General features: G+C 41.9%; 1 protein-coding gene across 1 annotated transcript in view; it reads right to left on the bottom strand.

Moving 5' to 3' along the window:
• adam11 (ADAM metallopeptidase domain 11) overlaps positions 1-21843 on the bottom strand; it is a gene marked incomplete at its 5' end in the record, with an annotated part of 45182 nt that extends 23339 nt beyond the window's left edge. Inside the window, 6 exons of the mRNA XM_084159275.1 lie at positions 552-615; positions 748-830; positions 4851-4917; positions 5502-5578; positions 21111-21307; positions 21786-21843. Of these exons, the coding sequence (XP_084015401.1) occupies positions 552-615; positions 748-830; positions 4851-4917; positions 5502-5578; positions 21111-21307; positions 21786-21843 (546 nt within the window). The remainder of the gene's footprint in view (positions 1-551; positions 616-747; positions 831-4850; positions 4918-5501; positions 5579-21110; positions 21308-21785) is intronic.
• Positions 21844-24669: the final 2826 nt, after the last annotated feature.

Genomic DNA, 24669 nt, shown 5'->3' on the forward strand with positions numbered 1-24669 from the left:
AAAGAAAAATCAGAAAAAGAGGAAGAATAGATTCAGCTGTCATTTCCATCAAGCCCACATTCCGTTATTCACTTTTACACAGTAGCTCATTTTTCCATGGTCAAACAAAATCAGAATGTTTTTTGGGTAGTTTAAAAGCCTACTAGCACTTCCAGACTAACTATATGCTTCCAGATTTCACAATAAGAAGTGCGTGCAGGCTGTAGTTTGTAAAGGAAGACACTGCACAAACATTGCTATGGTGCGTTTTATTGAATTCCAGCCTTAGAATTGGTAGTTAGTTCTGTCTCTCACACTAACACTCCACACTCTACACCATGGGACTGTGTATCAACTCAATACTTTTCATACTGCAACACACAGATGGAGTAACACTGTCTGTACTGCCAGTGAGTGAGAGAGGGAGAGATAAAGAGGGAAAGAGAGGAGGAACAGACAGTCTCTACTGAGCAGTATGTTGGAGCCACTTTAGAGACAAAATCCACCAGCAACTCCCCATTTTTCTTCTAAGGGTATCCACCCCTCCATCCTCTTCCCTTATTCATACTCACCTCATCACTGGTATTGAGAACAGGCTCAATCCCATAGGAAAAGTTCCCATCGGAAAACATCCCACTGGAGAGAGATAGAAAACAAGAGTGAGGCTAGTAGAGTTAGTAGTAGCAAATGGGAACACTGGTAGGGTTTGCAGATAGAGAAAAACAGTGGGCATGGAATGGGCAGAGGGTGGGCATAGCCTTGACTCACCGTAATCCATGGCAGGTAGAGAGAGCTACCCACGAGCCTGGTACCCCCCTCAGCCACCCATGGTAGTAACAGTGTTCCCCTCCCTGTAAACACACACACAGCATTAAAATCTACTTTGCCCTCCCAAGTTAAACAAAGGAAGGCACGAGTCGATGAAATAGAGTCAGCTAACCAAAGACGAAAATGCAATCAACACCACTGATTAAGTGTGAAGCAACACCCCCCAGGAGTGGGTCTAAATGAGCTGCTTGGTCAACAAAGCTATATCAGTAACTACTATAAATCAGAGGAGAGAACCCACACCTACAGTGGGTACTGATGCGTGAAGAATAGACAGCAGAGACTATATTTCATCACCAGACAGGTGTGGGTGAGAATCAGATGTGTGTGTGTATTAGAATAGGAAAACATCAGTGTCTGTGTGTCACTCAGTCAGTCAGTGTAATGAACACCAATAAGTTATGCACCACTGTCATCTGAGCCCACTGTCGTCTCGCACGCTAAACAACAGAAGAAAAGCTGCGTTCAAGTGGAGCAGACTATAACTGTTTACACCGTTCAAGCAACAACCTGGGGCTAGTGTTTTTTTCCCGCTTGGTCAAACCTTACTCCAACCTGTATCCAACCAACCAGACAGACCAAGGCTGAATATCAATAGACTACAGTGGCCCCCTCTCCTCTGCGCTTTCCTTTATCTGCACTGGTCTGAAAACCCAAGCCAGACTAAAGCAACATGACCGATTCCTTTCCAGCAACATGCTTTCACCCGTCCAGTTCTTTTTCCAGAATGAAGGCAAGATTTTGTATGAGCTAGCCATAATGACCCTTAGTGTAGCTTAGCTTCATTTCTCTCCTGTAGCGGTTTAGCATGCGAGCTAGCCATAATGAACCGTAGCTTCATTCCTCTCCTGTAACGGTTTAGCATGCGAGCTAGCCATAATGAACCTTAGCTTCATTTCTCTACTGTAGCGGTTTAGCATGCGAGCTAGCCATAATGAACCTTAGCTTCATTTCTCTACTGTAGCGGTTTAGCATGCGAGCTAGCCATAATGAACCTTAGCTTCATTTCTCTACTGTAGCGGCAAAGATAAAAGGGGAAACACAGACAGGTAATGAAAAAAGTATGACAATTGATGAACTCACTACTGTAAGTTGCTCTGGATAAGAGCGTCTGCTAAATGACTATAATGCAAATGTCACATGGAGTAAAAACCTGAAGCATCCAGTGGGGGCTTCCACTCACCACCAAATATGGTGATGAGATTAAGTTCAGTGTGAGTAGGCAGAGGGCGAAGATGGAGCAAGATTAAACTGGGCCGACATTCTGCTAATTTTATCATAGATAAAACATTCAATTTCAATATAGTTTTCTGTTCCCAAAACTAAAATCTGTTACGAACAGAGTGCACTAAGTTTTGTAGACTTTACCCATTGCCAAAGTAAAAAAAAAAAAAAGGCTTTGTTTAGAAGGAGTGCAATGGCAGTTAGAGTTCTTGGCTTGCACATGTGCACTTCAGAGAGTAGGCGTTCACTAACAGAAAGGAGCAAATACATGATAAAATGCGCCAATTGGGTCGCGTAAGCTCTTGCTTGGCTCTGCCCATGTCCTTCCTTGTCCTGAGAACTGTCCTTCTGTGGTTTCCATTGTAAAAAGCCCATTTGTCTCATCTTGGCTTAGTTAAAAGTATATTTGGTAGCGGTTTACCATGAGCTAGCCATAATGAACGTTAGCTTAGCTTCATTCCTCTCCTGTAGCAGTTTAGCATGAGCTAACCATAATGAAACTTGGCTCTCTTCATTAGTCAACTGTAGTGGTTTAGAATGAGTTGCCATAATAAACTCTAGCTTGGCGTTAGCTTAATTTCTCCTGTGTCTTTAGTGGGTGAGACAATGGGGCCATTCACACCAATTAGGGAGGAAGCCCAGTCAGAGCACTTAGCACGGGACTGAGATAAATAAATAGATAAATAAATAGATAAATAAATAAAGGGCAGGATTACAAGGGTAAGTGGAGGAAATCAGATTGGCTCACACTCTGCTGTGGCCATTAGCGAAGGAGGTGGATTGAGTGTCCTTTCAGAGGAGGAGAGGCCAGACACATCCACACACACACACACACACACACTTTCAGAGGAGAGGCAGGATGGAGGGGGGAGGGGGGAGGGGGGGGTCATTCAAGTATAATAGACTACTGAGATGCTAGTCAAGAAATAAGTGGTTTCATCTAACATGCAGGAATGCATATTTCAATATGATTTAATATTTTGATGTGCAACCTAATCCAGTGATTGTCATGAATTTTGGGTTGACAAATAGGCCATTGATATATTTTACTGTCGGAATAGGTCTTCAGATTGTTATTTATATTTTCTTGTACACTATTATCATAGGCTAATTCATTTGGGACTAATTCACCACTTGAGGAAGTGGAAACTCAAAACACATTAGCCAGATCGCTGCTAGTATCCATGTATAAATCTAACAGTAAATGTAATGTCCTAATCAAAAATGTAAATGTATCTCAAAGCCATATCATATATCTTGTTTGTAAAATAGTTGCTACTGAGCTCAATATTGAGAAATAAATATTATACCTACAAACATGGTATTGTTTGTAGGTAAAATGCAATTGCATTTTGAAATGTTATCCAATCAGATCGCATTTCTTTCTCCCGGAGAGGAGAGTGGCTCGCTAATCACATCAGCAGGCCCACCAAAACAGGCACAGCGGCAGGGCAGACACTTACAATACAGGAATCATGAGGATAATGCACTTTACTGTTTGACCAATCATGGTTTTAGCAGCCCCCAAAATGGATGGTTTGAGTGAGGTGACCATGTAGAAGGTGCAGCTCACACCAATACGACCAATTCAAATGTTTACTCTCACAGCCAAGTCAAATAGTCGCAGTCTGGCACCCTGGGGGGAGAGGGACACTGCGGAGGACACACTCAATAGAAACACACTCACTCATTTACACCCAGCAGATTTTAAAAGTGACCCCTGGCACTCCTCTTGTTCTAGCGCCTGGGCTGCGCTTGCCATTGCACGATCAAAAAGTGTGGAAATGTAGCTAATATCTGAATGGGCAACTCAGCAGCACTGCTGATTTTGCAGAACCACTTATTTGCTAATGAACAGATGAGAGGAGAAGACACCCCATTAAGGAGGGAGTTGAATGAGATGCCCCACTTATCCAAGGACACAGCCAATGAGAATGAAGGATGCTAATTGGTACTGACAAACTAGAGTAAAACAGCCCTGTTTTGTTACAGCCCTATCAAGTACTGCTACCAGGTCTCAGCTAAGGGAGAGAGGTGGCCAAAATAGGAGAGGAAAGTGCCAATTCCAAGATGGCAGAAAGCTACTCAAGTGTTTCTCAAACTGTTTTTATTTACCATCACACTCAAGGACAAAACGACAAGACAAATGGAGAGACTAAATTAAGATTAGATCAAATAAGAACTAAACAAGTACATGACCTTGCACTATCTAGCCGTGAATAGTTTTCGGTTAAGTCCGTCTAGGGCACCTTAAAAAGGGGTTAGATGTTGACCTTGCAAAACGACCGGCGTAATTGCATCTCTCCAATTTCATTAAACTTCCGCACCGCAGTACTGGCTATTCATGCCTGCAGGAACAAGACACCTCTCAGTCCTCCAAAGAAGAAGTCCTCTGACACACACATACTGGAGTAATGACACAGTATAAGCATAGTTATAGATGCACATAAAGACTTGTATAGGCTCATCATTCCATATACCAATACTCCTAATGCATTATAAGTATCATCATAATCACTTATAATGTACAGCGTCATAGTGCTTCATCATTTCTGGTCACTTTTTACTCAAGGATCATACAGCATTATAATGACCATCAGTGTGAAGAATGTCTAAAGTGCTTGCCAATGAGCAGCACATCAATATTACTGCATCTTCATCTTTGTCATGGTGTGTTACAGCATACTTTAAAAGCCACTATAAAGTCATCTTTGAATGCTTTAGGTGTTGCGTTTGATGATCATACTAGACACTCATGAGCCAACCTTCATATCTATACCCTAGTGAATGGATTGACGGATGGATGAAAACAAGTTCACCATATTCTGAGACGGTCTCCCTTTGTCGTCAAAGTGCCGCTCCACATAATCCGAAGACAGGAGATTGCTGGGGAAAAAGAGAGAGAGCGCGAGAGCGAGCAATGACATTTCCCATTCAGGCATAATCATTACAAGAGACAATCGCATACAAAACGCATTTGTGAAAAGCACCATACAAATCCAAATTGGATTGATGGAGGCATTGAGTAGAAAAGTGTTGGTGGATGGATGGGGCCAGTTACCTCTATGCCATGTAAAATGCTTTGAGAGCTAGCAAAGAGTGCTACATAAACAAAACCCATTAGAATAATGTGTCCAATGTGTTGGTGAGGAGGAGGAGGAGAATGCAAGTATATGTTGTGATTTAACTTTAGTCTACGAGCATCAAATTGTTACCATCATCTACAATGTTTTAGACATTCCATTCTAGTGAAGAAACCCTTGATGAATTGTATCAGGGTTGGGGTAAATTCCGTTTTTAATTCAGCCAATTTCGGAAGTAAATTAAAATTCAACAGAATCCACATAGGCAACATTGGGCCATTTTTTATTCATGAATTGAATAAAAATGTCCTGAATAGAAAGCTCAATTGAACACAACCCTGTATTGTATAGAATGCTGGTGATGGTCAGAGCAGTGCGTCAACTCACTGGTTCAGCTCCAAGTCCAGGATGAAAGATTTGCCAAAGGCCTCCACCAGGAAACTGCTCTGGGCTAGATGGACAGGCTGAGAGAGAGAGAGGGAGGGAGAAAAGTTAGAGAGGGAGATAGAGACTGTGTGTGAGTGTGTGTGAGTGAGTGAGAGAGAGAGAAAGTGAGAGCACCAGAGAGAGAAAATCAGTGGTGGAAAAAGTACTCAATTGTCATACTTCAGTAAAATATATCTTAATAGAAAATGACTCAAGTAAAAGTGAAAGTCACCCAGTAAAATACTACTTGAGTAAAAGTCTAAAAGTATTTGGTTTTAAATATACTTAAAGTATCAAAAGTAAATGGAATTGCTCAAATATACAAACCAGACGGCACCATTATTATTTTTATTTTTTATTACGGATAGCCAGGGGCACACTCCAACTCAGACATAATTTACAAGCGAAGCATTTGTGTTTAGTGATTCCGCCAGATCAGAGACAGTAGAGATTACCAGGGATGTTCTCTTGATAAGTGCGTCAATTGGACCATTTTCTAGTCAAAATGTAATGAGTACTTTTGGGTGTCAGGGAAAATGTATGGAGTAAAAAGTACATTATTTTCTTTAGGAATGTACTGAAGTAAAAGTAAAAGTTGGCAAACACATACAGTGGGGAAAAAAAGTATTTAGTCAGCCACCAATTGTGCAAGTTCTCCCACTTAAAAAGATGAGAGAGGCCTGTAATTTTCATCATAGGTACACGTCAACTATGACAGACAAATTGAGGAAAAAAAATCCAGAAAATCCCATTGTAGGATTTTTAATGAATTTATTTGCAAATTATGGTGGAAAATAAGTATTTGGTCACCTACAAACAAGCAAGATTTCTGGCTCTCACAGACCTGTAACTTCTTCTTTCAGAGGCTCCTCTGTCCTCCACCCGTTACCTGTATTAATGGCACCTGTTTGAACTTGTTATCAGTATAAAATACACCTGTCCACAACCTCAAACAGTCACACTCCAAACTTCACAATGGCCAAGACCAAAGAGCTGTCAAAGGACACCAAAAACAAAATTGTAGACCTGCACCAGGCTGGGAAGACTGAATCTGCAATAGGTAAGCAGCTTGGTTTGAAGAAATCAACTGTGGGAGCAATTATTAGGAAATGGAAGACGTACAAGACCACTGATAATCTCCCTCGATCTGGGGCTCCACGCAAGATCTCACCCCGTGGGGTCAAAATGATCACAAGAACGGTGAGCAAAAATCCCAGAACCACACGGGGGGACCTAGTGAATGACCTGCAGAGAGCTGGGACCAAAGTAACAAAGCCAACCATCAGTAACACACTATGCCGCCAGGGACTCAAATCCTGCAGTGCGAGACGTGTCCCCCTGCTTAAGCCAGTACATGTCCAGGCCCGTCTGAAGTGCATTTGGATGATCCAGAAGATTGGGAGAATGTCATATGGTCAGATGAAACCAAAATATAACTTTTTGGAAAATAAGTATTTGGTCAATAACAAAAGTTTCTCAATACTTTGTTAGATACCCTTTGTTGGCAATGACACAGGTCAAACGTTTTCTGTAAGTCTTCACAAGGTTTTCACACACTGTTGCTGGTATTTTGGCCCATTCCTCCATGCAGATCTCCTCTAGAGCAGTGATGTTTTGGGGCTGTCACTGGGCAACACGGACTTTCAACTCCCTCCAAAGATTTTCTATGGGGTTGAGATCTGGAGACTGGCTAGGCCACTCCAGGACCTTGAAATGCTTCTTACGAAGCCACTCCTTCGTTGCCCAGGCGGTGTGTTTGGGATCATTGTCATGCTGAAAGACCCAGCCACGTTTCATCTTCAATGCCCTTGCTGATGGAATGAGGTTTTCACTCAAAATCTCACGATACATGGCCCCATTCATTCTTTCCTTTACACGGATCAGTCGTCCTGGTCCCTTTGCAGAAAAACAGCCCCAAAGCATGATGTTTCCAACCCCATGCTTCACAGTAGGTCTGGTGTTCTTTGGATGCAACTCAGCATTCTTTGTCCTCCAAACACAACGAGTTGAGTTACCAAAAAGTTATATTTTGGTTTCATCTGACCATATGACATTCTCCCAATCCTCTTCTGGATCATCCAAATGCACTCTAGCAAACTTCAGACGGGCCTGGACATGTACTGGCTTAAGCAGGGGGACACGTCTCGCACTGCAGGATTTGAGTCCCTGGCGGCGTAGTGTGTTACTGATGGTAGGCTTTGTTACTTTGGTCCCAGCTCTCTGCAGGTCATTCACTAGGTCCCCCCGTGTGGTTCTGGGATTTTTGCTCACCGTTCTTGTGATCATTTTGACCCCACGGGGTGAGATCTTGCGTGGAGCCCCAGATCGAGGGAGATTATCAGTGGTCTTGTATGTCTTCCATTTCCTAATAATTGCTCCCACAGTTGATTTCTTCAAACCAAGCTGCTTACCTATTGCAGATTCAGTCTTCCCAGCCTGGTGCAGGTCTACAATTTTGTTTCTGGTGTCCTTTGACAGCTCTTTGGTCTTGGCCATAGTGGAGTTTGGAGTGTGACTGTTTGAGATTGTGGACAGGTGTCTTTTATACTGATAACAAGTTCAAACAGGTGCTATTGATACAGGGAACAAGTGGAGGACAGAGGAGCCTCTTAAAGAAGAAGTTACAGGTCTGTGAGAGCCAGAAATCTTGCTTGTTTGTAGGTGACCAAATACTTATTTTCCACCATCATTTGCAAATAAATTCATTAAAAATCCTACAAATGTGATTTTCTGGAATTTTTTTCTCAATTTGTCTGTCATAGTTGACGTGTACCTATGATGAAAATTACAGGCCTCTCTCATCTTTTTAAGTGGGAGAACTTGCACAATTGGTGGCTGACTAAATACTTTTTCCCCCCACTGTACATAGTAAAGTAAAGTACAGATACACAAAAAAACTACTTAAGTAGTACTTTAAAGTATTTTTACTTAAGTACTTTACACCACTGGAGAAAATACAGGTACACTTAGGGTGTAAGGACAGGACTGAGGCAAGGCTGGCCAAGGTTATTAAAAAGGTACAGTGCCTTCAGAAAGTATTCACACCCCTTGACTTTTTCCACATTTTGCTGTGTTACAAAGTGGGGTTAATTTTATTGTCAACAATCTACACAAAATACTGTAATGCAAAAATGTGTTTAAAAAAAATACATGGAAAAATAAAACACTAATATATCTTGATTACATAAATATTCAACCCCCTGAGTCAATGCATGTTAGAATCACCTTTGGCAGCGATTACAGCTGTGAGTCTATCAGGGTAAGTCTAAGAGCTTGCCACACCTGGATTGTGCAACATTTTCCCATTTCTCTTAAAAACACTCTTCAAGCTCTGTCAAATTGGTTGTTTTTCATTGCTAGACAACCATTTTTCAGGTCTTGCCATAGATTTTCAACCAGATTTGAGTCAAAACTGTAACTCAGCCACTCAGGAACATTCACTGTCTTCTTGGTCAGCAACTCCAGTGTAGATTTGGCCTTGTGTTTAAGGTTATTGTACTGCTGAACGGGGAATTCATCTCCCAGTTTCTGTTGGAAAGCAGACTGAACGAGGTTTTCCTCTAGGATTTTGCCTGTGCTCAACTCCATTCAGTTGTTTTTTTTAACCTGAAAAACTCCCCAGTCTTTATCGATTACAAGCATTCCCACAACATGATGCAGCCACCACTATGCTTGAAAATATGGAGAGTGGTACTCAGCAATGTGCTGTATTGGATTTGCTTCAAACATAACACTTTGTATTCAGGACAAAAAGTGAACTGCTTCGCCAATTTTTTTTGCAGTATTACTTTAGTGCCTTATTGCAAACAGAATGCATGTTTTGGAATATTTGTATTCTGTACAGGCTTCCTTCTTTTCACTCTGTCAATTAGGTTAGTATTGTGGAGTAACTACAATGTTGATCCATCCTCAGTTTCCTCCTATGACAGCCATTAAACTCTGTAACTGTTTTAAAGTCACCATTGGCCTCATGGTGAAATCCCTGAGCGGTTTCCTTCCTCTCCGGCAACTGAGTTAGGAAGGACGCCTGTATCTTTGTAGTGACTGGGTGTATTGATACACCATCCAAAGTGTAGTTAATAACTTCAACATGCTCAAAGAGATATTCAATGTCTGCTTTTCTTATTTTTACCCTTATTTGCGAGGCATTGGAAAACATCCCTGGTCTTTGTGGATGAATCTGTGTTTGAAATTCACTGCTCGACTGAGGGACCTTACAGATACAGTGGGGAAAAAAAGTATTTAGTCAGCCACCAATTGTGCAAGTTCTCCCACTTAAAAAGATGAGAGAGGCCTGTAATTTTCATCATAGGTACACGTCAACTATGACAGACAAAATGAGAAAAAAAAATCCAGAAAATCACGTTGTAGGATTTTTAATGAATTTATTGGCATAAGGTGGTGGAAAATAAGTATTTGGTCAATAACAAAAGTTTCTCAATACTTTGTTATATACCCTTTGTTGGCAATGACACAGGTCAAACGTTTTCTGTAAGTCTTCACAAGGTTTTCACACACTGTTGCTGCTATTTTGGCCCATTCCTCCATGCAGATCTCCTCTAGAGCAGTGATGTTTTGGGGCTGTCGCTGGGCAACACAGACTTTCAACTCCCTCCAAAGATTTTCTATGGGGTTGAGATCTGGAGACTGGCTAGGCCACTCCAGGACCTTGAAATGCTTCTTACGAAGCCACTCCTTCGTTGCCCGGGCGGTGTGTTTGGGATCATTGTCATGCTGAAAGACCCAGCCACGTTTCATCTTCAATGCCCTTGCTGATGGAAGGAGGGTTTCACTCAAAATCTCACGATACATGGCCCCATTCATTCTTTCCTTTACACGGATCAGTCGTCCTGGTCCCTTTGCAGAAAAACAGCCCCAAAGCATGATGTTTCCAACCCCATGCTTCACAGTAGGTATGGTGTTCTTTGGATGCAACTCAGCATTCTTTGTCCTCCAAACATGACGAGTTGAGTTTTTACCAAAAAGTTATATTTTGGTTTCATCTGACCATATGACATTCTCCCAATCCTCTTCTGGATCATCCAAATGCACTTCAGACGGGCCTGGACATGTACTGGCTTAAGCAGGGGGACACGTCTCGCACTGCAGGATTTGAGTCCCTGGCGGCGTAGTGTGTTACTGATGGTAGGCTTTGTTACTTTGGTCCCAGCTCTCTGCAGGTCATTCACTAGGTCCCCCCGTGTGGTTCTGGGATTTTTGCTCACCGTTCTTGTGATCATTTTGACCCCACGGGGTGAGATCTTGCATGGAGCCCCAGATCGAGGGAGATTATCAGTGGTCTTGTACGTCTTCCATTTCCTAATAATTGCTCCCACAGTTGATTTCTTCAAACCAAGCTGCTTACCTATTGCAGATTCAGTCTTCCCAGCCTGGTGCAGGTCTACAATTTTGTTTTTGGTGTCCTTTGACAGCTCTTTGGTCTTGGCCATTGTGAAGTTTGGAGTGTGACTGTTTGAGGTTGTGGACAGGTGTATTTTATACTGATAACAAGTTCAAACAGGTGCCATTAATACAGGTAACGGGTGGAGGACAGAGGAGCCTCTGAAAGAAGAAGTTACAGGTCTGTGAGAGCCAGAAATCTTGCTTGTTTGTAGGTGACCAAATACTTATTTTCCACCATAATTTGCAAATAAATTCATTAAAAATCCTACAATGGGATTTTCTGGATTTTTTTTCCTCAATTTGTCTGTCATAGTTGACGTGTACCTATGATGAAAATTACAGGCCTCTCTCATCTTTTTAAGTGGGAGAACTTGCACAATTGGTGGCTGACTAAATACTTTTTTTCCCCACTGTAATTGTATGTGTGGGGTACCGAGATGAGGTAATCATTCAAAAATCATGTTAAACACTATTATTGCACACAGAGTCGTCCATGCAACTTATTATGCGACTTAAGCAGATTTTTTTTATTTAGGCTTGCCATAACAAGGTGTTGAATACTTATTGACTCAAGACATTTCATCTTTTCATTTTTAATTAATTTGTAAACATTTCGAAAAATATAATTCCACTTTCACATTATGTGTAGGCCAGTGACAAGAAATAACAATTTTATCCATTTTAAATTCCGTCTGTAACAACAAAATGTAGAAAAGGTCAAGGGGTGTGAATAGTTTCTCAATAATCATCACTCATTCACATTCCATTACATGACAAGATGCAGAATCTGTCATGCAACAAGTCATTAAATTGTCTTAAATAAATTATTCAATACCTTATCGTTTTTTTTTCGCAAAAATTTACCTCTGTGGAGGGTTGAGAGAGAGCGAGAGAGCACGAAAGAAAGAAAGAGAAAGAAAGAGAGCAAAACAGTGAGAAAGACAGACGGATAGCAAAAAAATAAAAAGGAATAAATGAATGAGAGTACCATCAAAGCCACAATAACACCGTCAGATAAAGATCGATGTCCCAACTCCCAACCCCGTTCCAGGTAAAGGGAAAGGGGGATACCTAGTCAGTTGTACAACTGAACGCAATCAACTGAAATGTGTCTTCCGCATTTAACCCAACCCCTCTGAATCAGAGAGGTGCGGAAGGCTTTACCTATCAATCCCCATTACCACTGTCTAGCACAGGGGTCTCCAACCTTTTCTAGCATGAGAGCTACTTTATAAAATGAAACATGTCGCGAGCTACTCAAATAGGCACATTCTTCTCATCTCCCCTGCAACCCTTTCCTGGGTCCTTAGTGTACAAGAGAAAGTAGTGCACTGTTTTCTGTCAATATACCTGGTAAAATAATGGTTAATAAACAACTAAGTGGTGCCATATAAAATCTGTGATTTTTTTCTCCCAAATTATGTTTTATATTTTCCCCAATTATGTTTCCTTAGTTATTTTCCTGGTTTTAGAAGTATTATTTTTTCACTCTCAACATTACAATTGTTGATAGAGAAACAACGACATTGAATGTTCTGAGTCCATGTCATTGTTTAAATTACATCAGAAGACCTTCGTTTTCTTCCAAAACAAAAACAATAAAACATTTTTGAGTGTAATTCCCCTTCAATTGCGCATCTGGCCCTTTAATCGCGCATCTAGCGAGTGAGGAATGTGCAATCTAATGTGCGGTTCTAGAGATGGTTCTGTACTACTGCTGCTCATCTCATGGCAAAGTTTGCAAATAACTCATAATAGATACAAATGATACTCATGATGTACTTCTGGCAGGCAAGCCTACTTTGCAGTTAACATTTAATTGACAAGGTTTTGGGGAAAGTATTTCTGTCAACCCACAAGACCGTTATCACATCAACTGGCTGGCTACACACGGAGTGATAGACAAACGCGCACAAAACACAGACAGACAGGGGCAATATTGCTGGAAATGAACTGGCAGATATTGTGTTTTTAAGCAAATAGTGGCTTACTAGGGGTGGGATACTGTCAATGTTGCGTTGATCAGGTAGTAGCTTGGGAGCTTGCAGTGTCTGATACTTGTGCAATTTATGACAGTTTGTGGTGGAACATTGGCAATTCTGAAAGTACATGCAATTTTCAAGTGTTCCACCACAAACTGTCATAAATCGACCGACCTGTTGGCGAGCCCTGGTCTAGCAGTTAGCCCCTTTCTCCACCACGGTGGCCGGGGCTAAGGACCTACTGTGCGGGAGGCTGCTGCTAGTGAGTGTGTTTGAGTGTGTGTGTGTGCCTGCCTGGTGGAAGGCGTTAGAAATACGAGGCATTAGAAATACGTTTGATTTACAGCGGCGGTGGAGCACTGCCAAACCTAGACAGCCTTATTAAGACAGGCTGTATCTCAAACCAGTTTGTGACAGTCCACTGAGTCGAGAGCCTTGCAACCTGAATCTTAACGGCTGTAGAGGTGCTGACAAAGACTTTCTGTCTAACAACTCCAGCGAGTCGTTTGGTTGTACTATATCTGACCTTAACAGTCTTCTCTGTATTTGTATTTATTATTAAAAACATTACAATACATTCATAACAGATTTCACAACACACGAATAAGCGTGTGCCCTCAGGCCCCTACTCCACTCTGTACAATTTAAAAAAGACAGTTGCTTTTTATCTGGGTAAGGAATGAAACGGTAGGAGGAGATTTAAAAAGACATTTAGCATGTTACCCAATTATCATTCCTATTTTACATTAACTTCTAGGGAATGGGCATAAGTTATTCCAAATACTGTACCAGCTACAGGGTGTGCATACTTTATCCAGCCCTGCTCTTAAAGGCCTTGGTGAGCAGAATTATAAAATAGTTTTAGTAGGGAGTGCTGATCTAGGATCAGTTTTGCCTACAAGATAATATTGAAAATGATTAAATGGAAAGGGGGGGGAAGGGATTGTAGATCAGCAATTTGACTGAGGTAAAAGCGGGCTTCACACAGAAACACTCGAAAGGCAGAGTTTCAGGAAGGTCGTCTGGGTTACACAGCCAGTGGCGGAGGGCACTCAAGGTTGCCTCAAACGGTCAATCGCCCGGCCTCGCTGAGTGATTGGCAGATGGTATTGATAGCGCGGGTAATGGGAGAGACCAGGTGGAGGTGTAGAAAGGTGATAGGGGCGCAGGCGGACAGGCAGGAGAGGGAGGGAGCTCCACGGGTGGCTGCCATGGGGTATCGGGGGGGGGGGGGGGGTCTGATGAATCAGCACCATGGAAAGAGTGTGTGGACAGGGGTACTAGCTATCGATGTCCAAAACTGACTAGAATTCGAATGATTGACACTGAAATTACCCAAAAGGTAATCTAATTTCCTTTCATGAGAGGTCATGACTACAGCTATGACCTTTTGACCAAGCAGGCTGGGGCAGTTAGGGTCAATGTCAGCTCAGTTCTAGTCAGTGTTGAAATTCAGTCGGGGCACAATTATGGGCAATTATATATACATTTTAAGCTTTATTTAACCAGATGAGTCAATTAAGAACAAATTATTATTTACAATGAAGGCCTGGCCAGTGACAACTCATGGTCAGAACTTCTGAAAAAAATCACTTTTTGGGGCATCGAAAGGGGTACTATGCCACCTCCCTCGGTTTAAACCAGGGGTGAGAAACATCAAATCAAGCTTTCAAATGGCAACAGACCCAGATCTACCAACCAAAGCACAGAGTAACGTTAAAAGCATCTTGTACTTTGTACCCATCCAAGACATAAAGATGGGAACACCTGACAATACCATATCAAGCCATTGACCTTGAATTGGCTTATTATTATTATACACCTCAAGTGGCATTAAAGGCTAGCCTGACTAGCATTATGTCACACAAGACACAAGTCTCCACCTAGAGTGGCTTCTTTACTAGCTATTCTATATAGTAGCCGAATAGCCTGGTCCCAGATCTGTTTGTGCCATCTTGCCAACTACACAGCACAAGCAGATCTGGGGCCAGGTTAAACTATTAATACGAGTCTCATCAGTCGTGGTCCAGCACTGTGACACACTATTAGACTACCATCTTTCCTCCTATAAGATAATCTGTCCATTTCGTCTCCCTCTTCTACACCAAATGGGATTTTAATCATTGATGAGAGAATTATTCTGCCTGGCATTGACTAATGAAGGAGGTCCAAGACCAAGTTAGCATAGAAATGTGATTATTTCATCTCATTTCATTTAGAGAAGAAGAAAACAATTGTTCTCTGAAACATCTTTCATTTATTATATATCATATTTTCTCAATTTTGCATTTAAGAGGAAGCCACATTGTCAAAAACATTGCTCCCTTCTTTAAAGCAACATTTATTCTCTCCATAACTGTAAATAACCTACCCTATATGACATTTCAGCACACACTGGAAGTCCGCAGAACAATGCCTGCATTCTACTGCTGAAAAGATTTAACTATTAAGAGGCTTTATCTCCACTGCAGCGCCATGTTCTGCATCCCAAATGGCACCTAGTTCCCGGGGGTGATTCTAAAGAAACTGACACTTGACAAAAAAAGGAACAAGAACAAAACCACACAAAAAAACATTTCCCACCATAATTCTTCTTGGACCACTAAGACTAGGATATGCAATTATCTATTTCATAATTATTGTTATGTTTATTGATCAGATATTATGCATTTTACCACAATTTCTACAACTACCAATGCAAAAATTCTCAATACCGCAACAGTTTTCGAAGTCCCAAAAAATGATAAACAAATCAATTTCTAATAAAAAAAATGTACATTGCTCACCTAATGAAAAGGCCTGAGTTAAACATAACACTGAAAACAAATTAAATTTGGTAATTTATCTCATTAACACAGTCTTTTCTGAATCTTTTTTTGTTGTTGTCATAATTACTTGTATATACAGTTGAAGTCAGAGGTTTACATACACCTTAGCCAAATACATTTAAACTCAGTTTTTCATAATTCCTGACATTTAATCCTAGTAAAAATTCCCTGTCTTAGGTCAGTTAGGATCACCACTTTATTTTAAGAATGTGAAATGTCAGAATAATAATAGAGAGAATTATTTATTTCAGCTTTTATTTATTTCTTCACATTCCCAGTGGGTCAGAAGTTTACATACACTTAATTAGTATTTGGTAGCATTGTCTTTAAAATTGTTTAACTTGGGTCAAATGTTTTGGGTAGCCTTCCACAAGCTTCCCACAATAAGTTGGGTGAATTTTGTCCCATTCCTCCTGACAGAGCTGGTGTAACTGAGTTATGTTTCTAGGCCTCCTTGCTCGCACACGCCTTTTCAGTTCTGCCCACACATTTTCTATAGGATTGAGGTCAGGGCTTTGTGATGGCGACTCCAATACCTTGACTTTGTTGTCCTTAAGCCCTTTTGCCACAACTTTGGAAGTATGCTTGGGATCATTGTCCATTTGGAAGACCCATTTGCGACCAAGCTTTAACTTCCTGACTGATGTCTTGAGATGTTGCTTCAATATATCCACATAATTTTCCTTCCTCATGATGCCATCTATTTTGTTAAGTGCACCAATCCCTCCTGCAGCAAAGCACCCCCACAGCATGATGCTGCCACCCTCGTGCTTCACGGTTGGGATGGTGTTCTTCGGCTTGCAAGCGTTCCCCTTTTTCCTCCAAACATAACGATGGTCATTATGGCCAAACAGTTCTATTTTTGTTTCATCAGACCGGAGGACATTTCTCCAAAAAGTAAAATCTTTGTCCCCATGTGCAGTTGCAAACCGTAGTGTGGCTTTTTTAATGGCGGTTTTGGAGCAGTGGCTTGTTCCTTGCTGAACGGCCTTTCAGGTTATGTCGATATAGGACTTGTTTTACTGTGGATATAGATACTTTTGTACCTGTTTCCTCCAGCATCTTCACAAGGTCCTTTGCTGTTGTTCTGGGTTTGATTTGCACTTTTCGCACCAAAGTACGTTCATCTCCAGGAGATAGAAGGCGTCTCCTTCCTGAGCGGTATGACGGCTGCGTGGTCCCATGGTGTTTATACTTGCGTACTATTGTTTGTACAGATGAACGTGCTACTTTTAGGCGTTTGGAAATTGCTCCCAAGGATGAACCACACTTGTGGAGGTCTACAATTGTTTTTCTGACGTCTTGGCTGATTTCTTTTGATTTTCCCATGATGTCAAGCAAAGAGGCACTGAGTTTGAAGGTAGGCCTTGAAATACATCCACAGGTACACCTCCAATTGACTCAAATGATGTCAATTAGCCTATCAGAAGCTTCTAAAGCCATGACATCATTTTCTGGAATTTTCCAAGCAGTTTAAAGGCACAGTCAACTTAGTGTATGTAAACTTCTGACCCACTGGAATTGTGATACAGTGAATTATAAGTGAAATAATCGGTCTGTAAACAATTGTTGGAAAAATTACTTGTGTCATGCACAAAGTAGATGTACTAACTGACTTGCCAAAACCATAGTTTGTTAACAAGAAATTTGTGGATTGGTTGAAAAACAAGTTAATGACTCCAATCTAAGTGTGTGTAAACTTCCGACTTCAACTGTACAGTGCATTGAGAAAGTATACAAACCCCTTGACTTTTTCCACATTGTTACGTTACACCCTTACTCTAAAATGGATGAAATAGATTTTTTCCCTCATCAATCTACACACAATACCCCATAATGACAAAGCAGTTTATTTATTTTTTGCAAATGTATAAAAACTAAAAAACTGAAATATCACATTTACATAAGTATTCAGACCCTTTACTCAGTACTTTGTTGAAGCATCTTTGGCAGCGATTACTGCCTCAAGTCTTCTTGGGTATGACGCTACAAGCTTGGCACACCTGTATTTGGGGAGTTTATCCCATTTTCTCTGCAGATCCTCTCAAGCTCTGTTAGGTTGGATGGGGAGTGTCGCTGCACAGCTGTTTTCAGGTCTCTCCAGAGATGTTAGATCGGGTTCAAGTCCAGGCTCTGGCTGGGCCACTCAAGGACATTCAGAGACTTGTCCCAAAGCCACTCCTGCGTTGTCTTGGCTGTGTGCTTAGGGTCGTTGTCTTGTTGGAAGGTGAACCTTCGCCCCAGTCGGAGGTCCTGAGCGCTCTGGAGCAGGTTTTCATCAAGGATCTCTCTGTACTTTTGCTCCGTTAAATCTTTCCCTCGATCCTGACTAGTCTCCCAGTCCCTGCTGCTGAAAAACATCCCCACAGCATGATTCTGCCACCACCATGCTTCACCTTAGGGATGGTGCCAGGTTTCCTCCAGATGTGACGCTTGGCATTCAGGCCAAAGATTCAATCTTAGTTTCATCAGACCAGAGAATCTTGTTTCTCATGGTCTGAGAGTACTTTAGGTGCCTTTTGGCAAACTCCAAGCGGGCTGTCATGTGCCTTTTACTGAAGAGTGGCTTCCGTCTGGCCACTCTACCATAAAGGCCTAATTGGTGGAGTGCTGCAGAGATGATGGAGTCTTGGTGGTTCCAAACGTCTTCCATTTAAGAATGATGGAGGTCACTGTGTTCTTGGAGACCTTCAATGCTGCAGACATTTTTTGGCACCCTTCCCCAGATCTGTGCCTCGACGCAATCCTGTCTCGGAGCTCTACGGACAATTCCTTTGACCTCATGGCTTGGTTTTTGCTCTGACATGCACTGTCAACGGTGGGACCTTATATAGACAGGTGTGTGCCTTTCCAAATCATGTCCTATCAATTGAATTTACCACAAGTGGACATCTCAAGGATGACCAATGGAAACAGGATGCACCTGAGCTCAATTTCGAGTCTCAAAGCAAAGGGTCTGAATACTTATGTAAATAAGGTATTTCCGTTTTTTAAAAATACATTTGCAAAAATATTTTACTACCTGTTTTTGCTTTGACATTATGGGGTAGTGTGTAGTATTGCTGAGGATTAAAAAAAAAAAATTTGTGGAAAAGTGAAGGGATCTGAATACTTTCCAAATGCACTGTACATGTTATTTATGTACACATACTTGGATAAAATAACAAAATATTAAGCCAAAATTACTGAAGTATACATTTTATATTTCCACATGTTTCCTAAATATTGGTGCATTATGGTAATAAGCAGGTTTCGGAGATGAGAATCCATGTTTCTGTAATGAATGTTGCATAGTTTGCACTGAGGCCTATTAGAGATTCAGTAACCTAATACATCAAATTGTGTCATTTGTTAATCCCAAATGACTTGCATAATACTAAAATCACTGATCTTAATGCAATTGACCAAAACATCCCCCCCTTTTTTTTGTTGCATAAGTTCTGTAATTACATGCATGCATTTTCAAATGTCAAAAGCAACTTTTTTAGAAAAAGTAATTTCTCCAAGGTCTTTACCACCAATATTGGTGCATTAGGATGTGGATATGTGTGATTCTAAGGTATTTGAGATGTATTTCTACATTTAATGGGATCGTATGGGCAAATGGTATAACATGATATGCCTATAAAGTATCTAAATATGTGGGATATGGACCAAAAACTGTCAAACAACAGTATAGGTAAGTGCTAAAACAGGTACACGTGTCAAAATGGGGGATATCCTCCTTTACGTGGCGGGGTTGCTCTTTGCTGAAACACAAACTCCAGATTGTGGCTTTAAATAAATTAAATGGGGTTTATACAAACACATATTTCTTGACAACCCATACTGATGTTTTACAAAATATCTATACAATAGGTGTAAGCAGTGGTCCTAGTAAATAATTAAAGTTACCAGCACAGCACACCCATTGACTATACATTAGAATTGTCTTATTACCATTAACAAAATTAAGGCTCCCATTACTGAAACGGACTTAAAGATTATGCGGTAATGAGAAATGTGTGTTTCGGTAATGAGAGGCCTTTAGTTCAATCTGCAAGTAATAGGAGACAGCCATTATGAGTCAGCAAACAATTGACCACATCACTAAAGCCCATTCACGCCTCCATGTTGGTAAGGTAATGGTTCCCGTAGTTATTCCCAATTTGAGCTTTTTAGTCATTTCGGTAAGGAGAAGGTCAAGTGTCGAAAAGGGGGTGTTTGAGAATAAGATCCTCATTCTGAAGGCATATAAGTGAAGAAATGAAATGAACTTGAGCTCATCTAAGGACTACTCCTCTAGATGATGCATCATGGGGGAATACAACTTTATTACATTTTTGGGGGGAGTTTTTACATCAACTTGAAAAAGTGTTACGATAATGAGAAACATGTCCACAGACACTGTCTTTACGTAATAAATATTATCACGTTAATGTAAATGTAAACTGCAACTAGTATACCATTTCTATGATTTCTGGACAAACAACATTAACATATTTTGTGTTTCACTCATATAAATTAGGTTTTTCTAAAGTAAAATTGTATGAAATGACCCGAGAATTCAATCTGGACGCATTTCGATAATGAGCATTTGGGGTGAAAAAGAAAAACATTCTGGAGAAAATGTACAAATTATTTAAAATAAGACATTGTGCCACAAACTAGGCATCTTAGTCTTCAGAATTATAGTTCATTGTTGCAGATGCATCATGATTTTCTAACTCCATTTGCTACTGCAATGGTTAAAACTGGTTTTATGAGAATCACCCATCCCTATTCATCCCAAATGGCGTCATAAATAGGTTGTAAAGCTAGGCCATAAAGCTGTACCTAAGGGGTTAATTTGGGATTTTACAGGTGGTGAGGCTATAGAGATAATTGCTTTTTCTATGAATTTAAAGAAGAGTTGACCTTCAGCTACATTAGTGGGATTTGGTGGAGAGTGGGCAGGAACACTCACATCTCATATGTCCAATATATTTTTTCTTCATGTGTAGTCAAAACAGGGACACAGGAGATTAATGGGACATTTAAGCACCCAACAAGCTGGATCTGACAGTGACCACATTACATTTTAGTCATTTAGCAGACGCTCTTATCCAGAGCGACTTACAGTTAGTGAGTGCATACATTTTCATACTGGCCCCCCGTGGGAAACGAACCCACAACCCTGGCGTTGCAAGCGCCATACTCTACCAACTGAGCTACAGGGGACCAGCTTTCAGTAATGTCCATTAGGCCTGATTGGAAGTAGCTTGCCATTGCTAGTTCTGTAGCCTACCTGTCTGTGCAGATATTGATAATGACTGGAGAAAAAAAAACAGGGAAATTGTGTTCTCTATTGTCACCTGGAGGCAAAATACGGGACTCACCTGTGCTCCCTCGGTGTAGTTCTTGACTCGAGTGTCCAGATGGCGGTGAACCAGCTCTCCCTCCGAGTCGATCTGTTGCAGGAGCCGCTTGGGCTGAGTGACTTCCTCCACAGCAGGTCCCCGGCCCCCCTGCTCCTCCGCGGGCTGCCATTCCCACGTCTCTCCTGCTTCTCTATCGCTCACCGAGCTGCTCCAGCCTTCAACCGGGCAGATAAGGCAGGCAGCCAGAGAAAGGGGACGAGAGGCAGGGTGATCAATCAATAGGGCTTTTGTTATCGTGAATGATGAAATGTCAGTGCACGGACAGCGGGCGACAACCAGCGATTGGCACGCTGTTATCGCCGGGATGGACTATTGTGATGGTGGTGTTGTGGATGCCTGCTGCAGTCTCCCATGAACGTGATTTACTGCGTAGGCTGCCACTACAGAACCTTGGAGCACAGCTCGGACTCCATCTCGAAGGCGGCAGGCGCGCGATACCGGGGTAATTGTTGATGAAGCAAATCGAACCGCGTCGCTCTCATGACAGGGAGAAGCTGCAAAATGGGACTTAAATAGCTCGGAATAGCTCAAAATAACCCGTTAATAATGAAGGGAAAGTTATAGGCCTAAGTATAACGGGAAGGGTTACATTTGCGGGAAGAAAGCGCGGCTTTAACCCCCCCAGTCTCTTACCTGTCACGGCAAACCGCGCACTCACTGCAGCGAACACCAGGCATCGCACCGCCAGCATGATGCTCACATAGTCCCCGAGATTTGCATGGAGCAACACCGTTGAATAAACAAAAACAAAAAAAACTATTGGTGGATCAACTGCAGGTGACAATTACAGAGAGCCGCGGGGGACCCCTTTAACGATGTACCCACATCTCGACCAAGAACGGGTTCTCTATCTAGAAAAATATATTCTGACAATGTTATTCATCCTCCAATAAAAGGCTAGAAAAAACGTCATAAATTATGGATAAAATGTGTATCACGACTGGCAAAGCCGGGGTAGACTATAGGCTAATACAGGTACCTATTGGGAGTGACGCTGCGCTGTTAAATGTGATCAGTCTTCCTTGGCTCGGAGTTGCTGGAAACATTGAACTGGAGCGATTGCAAGCGAGGGGCGTCGAATCCGCTTTGACTAGAACACGTGGGACTCAGTGCTCCCTCCCTCATCTAGCCTACATTTGCGCATTCCTGTCAGGTGGCAGCGGTCTCTTTTTCGGAAAACGCAAACTGTAGATTCAGTGCCAACATTAATGTCAGGCAGCTGTATCCAGCACACCTTAAGTATCATAGTAGTGAGGAAAGTCATATAGGTGTGAGTGCAGTTTGACACCCGATCTATGCATTGGCGTACAGCGCCATGTGCTGAAATGGTCCGAGCCCCATAGACACTGGGCAGCACTTATGGACAGCAGGCATGGTGTGGAAATGTTTCGAGCCCCATAGAGACCGGGTAGCATTGAACAGCGGCCTGGTGCTGAAATGGGACAGATCCCTAAATTGCATATAGGGATACCTGTGTAGGCAGACAATACATGGTAACAGTGGCAGCATAGCCAGATGAGAGGCTGAGGTACATACACATATCCCTACAACATACTATCATAGTGTACAAAAAAAAACGAAAAACGATGGCCTCAACCCTATTTGCAGTTAGCATACTTACCCCAACCCCACCCCTCTCAAAACAATCCAGCTATAAAAATCTGACAAGATTAACTCATTTTCGAAATAAATGGAAATTCACATCAATGCAGTAAAGTGCTCACCCCTACACACATTTAAACATGCTTCATCCTAATAATGGAATTAGACAAGAAGGTTAGGTATCAGATTTGTCTGCGTCAACTGTATGAGGGGTTGACATAGTGGTGAGCTAAAAAGGATGCATCGACCGACCCGTCGCTGCCCTTCACCAAGCTGAGTCTACTCTCAGCACTTAGATCCGTCTCCCCAGAGTCCTTCTCCTTTGCCCTACAAACCCACAGTCAGCATAAATACCTGCAATAGATAGAGCACAATACTAGAAACTAATTTACAGTGGGGAGAACAAGTATTTGATACACTGCCGATTTTGCAGGTTTTCCTACTTACAAAGCATGTAGAGGTCTGTAATTTGTATCATAGGTAGTAGCCTTCAACTGTGAGAGACGGAATCTAAAACAAAAATCCAGAAAATCACATTGTATGATTTATAAGTAATTAATTTGCATGACATAAGTATTTGATACATCAGAAAAGCATAACTTAATATTTGGTACAGAAAACTTTGTTTGCAATTACAGAGATCATACGTTTCCTGTAGGTCTTGACCAGGTTTGCACACACTGCAGCAGGGATTTTAGCCCACTCCTCCATACAGACCTTCTCCAGATCCTTCAGGTTTCGGGGCTGTCGCTGGGCAATACAGACTTTCAGCTCCCTCCAAAGATTTTCTATTGGGTTCAGGTCTAGAGACTGGCTAGGCCACTCCAGGACCTTGAGATGCTTCTTATGGAGCCACTCCTTAGTTGCCCTGGCTGTGTGTTTCAGGTCGTTGTCATGCTGGAAGACCCAGCCACGACCCATCTTCAATGCTCTTACTGAGGGAAGGAGGTTGTTGGCCAAGATCTCGTGATACATGGCCCCATCCATCCTCCCCTCAATACGGTGCAGTCGTCCTGTCCCCTTTGCAGAAAAGCATCCCCAAATAATGATGTTTCCACCTCCATGCTTCACGGTTGGGATGGTGTTCTTGGGGTTGTACTCATCCTTCTTCTTCCTCCAAACACGGCGAGTGGAGTTTAGACCAAAAAGCTCTATTTCTGTCTCATCAGACCACATGACCTTCTCCCATTCCTCCTCTGAATCATCCAGATGGTCATTGGCAAACTTCAGACGGGCCTGGACATGCGCTGGCTTGAGCAGGGGGGACCTTGCGTGCGCTGCAGGATTTTAATCCATGACGACGTAGTGTGTTACTAATGGTTTCCTTTGAGACTGTGGTCCCAGCTCTCTTCAGGTCATTGACCAGGTCCTGCCGTGTAGTTCTGGGCTGATCCCTCACCTTCCTCATGATCATTGATGCCCCACGAGGTGAGATCTTGCATGGATCCCCAGACCGAGGGTGATTGACCGTCATCTTGAACTTCTTCCATTTTCTAATAATTGCGCCAACAGTTGTTGCCTTCTCACCAAGCTGCTTGCCTATTGTCCTGTAGCCCATCCCAGCCTTGTGCAGGTCTACAATTGTATCCCTGATGTCCTTACACAGCTCTCTGGTCTTGGCCATTGTGGAGAGGTTGGAGTCTGTTTGATTGAGTGTGTGGACAGGTGTCTTTTATACAGGTAACGAGTTCAAACAGGTGCAGTTAATACAGGTAATGAGTGGAGAACAGGAGGGCTTCTTAAAGAAAAACTAACAGGTCTGTGAGGGCCGGAATTCTTACTGGTTGGTAGGTGATCAAATACTTATGTCATGCAATAAAATGCAAATTAATTACTTAAAAATCATACAATGTGATTTTCTGGAGTTTTGTTTTAGATTCCGTCTCTCACAGTTGAAGTGTACCTATGATAAAAA

Source organism: Coregonus lavaretus (assembly GCF_964263955.1).
Source record: "Coregonus lavaretus genome assembly, chromosome: 1".
NCBI lineage: Eukaryota > Metazoa > Chordata > Actinopteri > Salmoniformes > Salmonidae > Coregonus > Coregonus lavaretus.